Raw genomic sequence first — 1988 nt, 5'->3', positions numbered from 1 at the left:
AGCACCGCGCTCGTGCGTTTACTAGCAGCCATTCTCTAAACACCATGACGTTTAACACGCATCTCATTCTGCTTAGCGAGCAAGCTTGATATCCAAGTCGTCGAATTCTACTTGATTGTACCCCGACGTGCAGCAGAAGCGCCCCACCTCGAAGCGCCGATAGCAGTCATGAATGGCTGCTTGCCGAGAGCGACAAGATAGCACGCCATCAAGCGCAACCGATGTGTCTACTGACGGCGAGACAAGCCAGCAGTTGAAGCGTAACGTCCTTTCACTACGTGCCTTACCGCGCGACCTGTCAATCCAAGTGTTTGCAGATCCGATACTCGACTAAATCTACGGTAGCCAACGATCCAAGGCAATCGTCTCGCCTACGCGCGTATGAACGCTGTACCGCAAGGCGACACGGCAACTCGCAGAGTATTCATCTACCGTGTCTTGAAGTTCTTTTCTTCGATGGCAATTGTTCTGTGCTTCCTCACTTGACCTTTGGCACTGCACCGATCACGTTTCAAGAGGACGGCAACGCTGGCAGCGCGAGGCCCATGCATTGCTTCTCGCGACATGTACGTATGCCGCTCATCGCTCTTAGCGTCGCTCTCGCGCTCGATCAAAACGACCCGACGCTGCCAACCAAGTCGGGTGTCAAGACGTGGGTCGACGTCGAGACGCCCGCCCAGTTTCACACGATGACGAGCTCTCGAGGCGACAGGTGGGACTTGGTCATGAGCGACGAGTTCAACTTGGCTGGACGCGACTTTACCGCCGGCCATGACCATCTCTGGGTCGCCCTCGACATGCCCGACGGCGTCAACCGCGCCGTGGGAACATATGCGACCGAAAATGCTTTCACGGCCGACGGCGCATTCCAGATCCGCGTCGACTCGGTCGAGACCAACATTACATACTTTAACGTGTGGGCCGACGTACCTTCGTGGCAAAACAAGACCATGGTACGCACGTCGATGCTGCGCGCTTGTCATATGCGCACTCTAGTACTACCGGGCGGGGATGGTGCAAACGTGGAACAAGTTTTGCATCCAAGGCGGGTTTGTCGAGATTGCGGCCAAGCTACCGGGGGCCATTAACCCCGAGTCCATGAACCCCCACGTGACGGGAAAGCTCTGGAACTCAACCCTCCAACGCAGCGTCCCCGTCAAGCCGCTTGACCGCATTCCCGACCTCAAGTTCTACCCGACGTGGCCAGGTCTCTGGATGATGGGCAACCTCGGTCGTGCGCTCTTTGCGGCATCGACCAACCGCATGTGGCCGTGGACGTACAACGAGTGTGACGAGCGGTACCGGACGTCCCAGCGCATAAGCGCCTGCGATCCGAACCCCGGCTACGGCTTGCACCCGAACATGGGCCGTGGGGCGCCCGAGCTCGACCTTGTGGAGGGAGGTGGCAGCGACATTTCATCATCACTGCAGTTAGCACCAGGTATGCCAGAAGAATATCGGTTGTTTCCGCCCCAGATCAAGTACGAGGGTGTCAACAACACGGACGCCAAAGGTGCAGGATGTCTAGCAATGTACCTCATGCGAAGCGATGATTTAGGCCGGCGCGGCATTGGGTCCACGTTGTGTCTCTACGGCCAAACCTGCTTGACACCCGGTGCCAACATGGTCGACATTCCGACGTCGGTGTACGCGGCCCGCGGACACAAGTCGTGGTACCAAGGTCTCCGGTACGCCGCCAACAACCGGTGCACGCCTGTCGAGGCCCAAAGGCAGGCATATGCGTCCGTCGCCGCGGCGCAAAATGGTACGATCGACGACAACCAGTTTGACATCAAGACCATCAGCGCGGGTCGTGATTTGCATGCCGATCTCGGGCTCATCGATGGCAAGGGCCCGCTGCACTGGGGCATCAACTACAATGGCACGTGCTTTCCCGTCTCCAATGGCTACACCGGGTCGTTCCTCTGCGACCGTGACAACCAAAACCCCAAGTGCGCGGCGCCGCGGAAGGACGCGCAGACGCCAAC

The 1988-nt window shown here is 58.3% G+C and overlaps 1 protein-coding gene across 1 annotated transcript; it reads left to right on the top strand.

Annotated features, from left to right (window-relative positions):
• Positions 1-545: 545 nt before the first annotated feature.
• On the top strand, positions 546-1937 carry SDRG_11827 (hypothetical protein; the record flags this gene model as incomplete). The annotated part of the gene is made up of 4 exons (XM_008617881.1): positions 546-953; positions 997-1513; positions 1559-1810; positions 1852-1937. The coding sequence occupies 4 exons, from the start codon at positions 546-548 to the stop codon at positions 1935-1937; spliced, it is 1263 nt and encodes a 420-aa protein (XP_008616103.1).
• Between the last annotated feature and the right edge of the window lie 51 nt (positions 1938-1988).

This window comes from Saprolegnia diclina, assembly GCF_000281045.1.
Source record: "Saprolegnia diclina VS20 unplaced genomic scaffold supercont1.44, whole genome shotgun sequence".
Classification (NCBI taxonomy): Eukaryota; Oomycota; class Saprolegniomycetes; order Saprolegniales; family Saprolegniaceae; genus Saprolegnia; species Saprolegnia diclina.
Note: the sequence above shows the minus strand (reverse complement) of the source record. Positions and strands in the feature narration are given on the sequence as shown.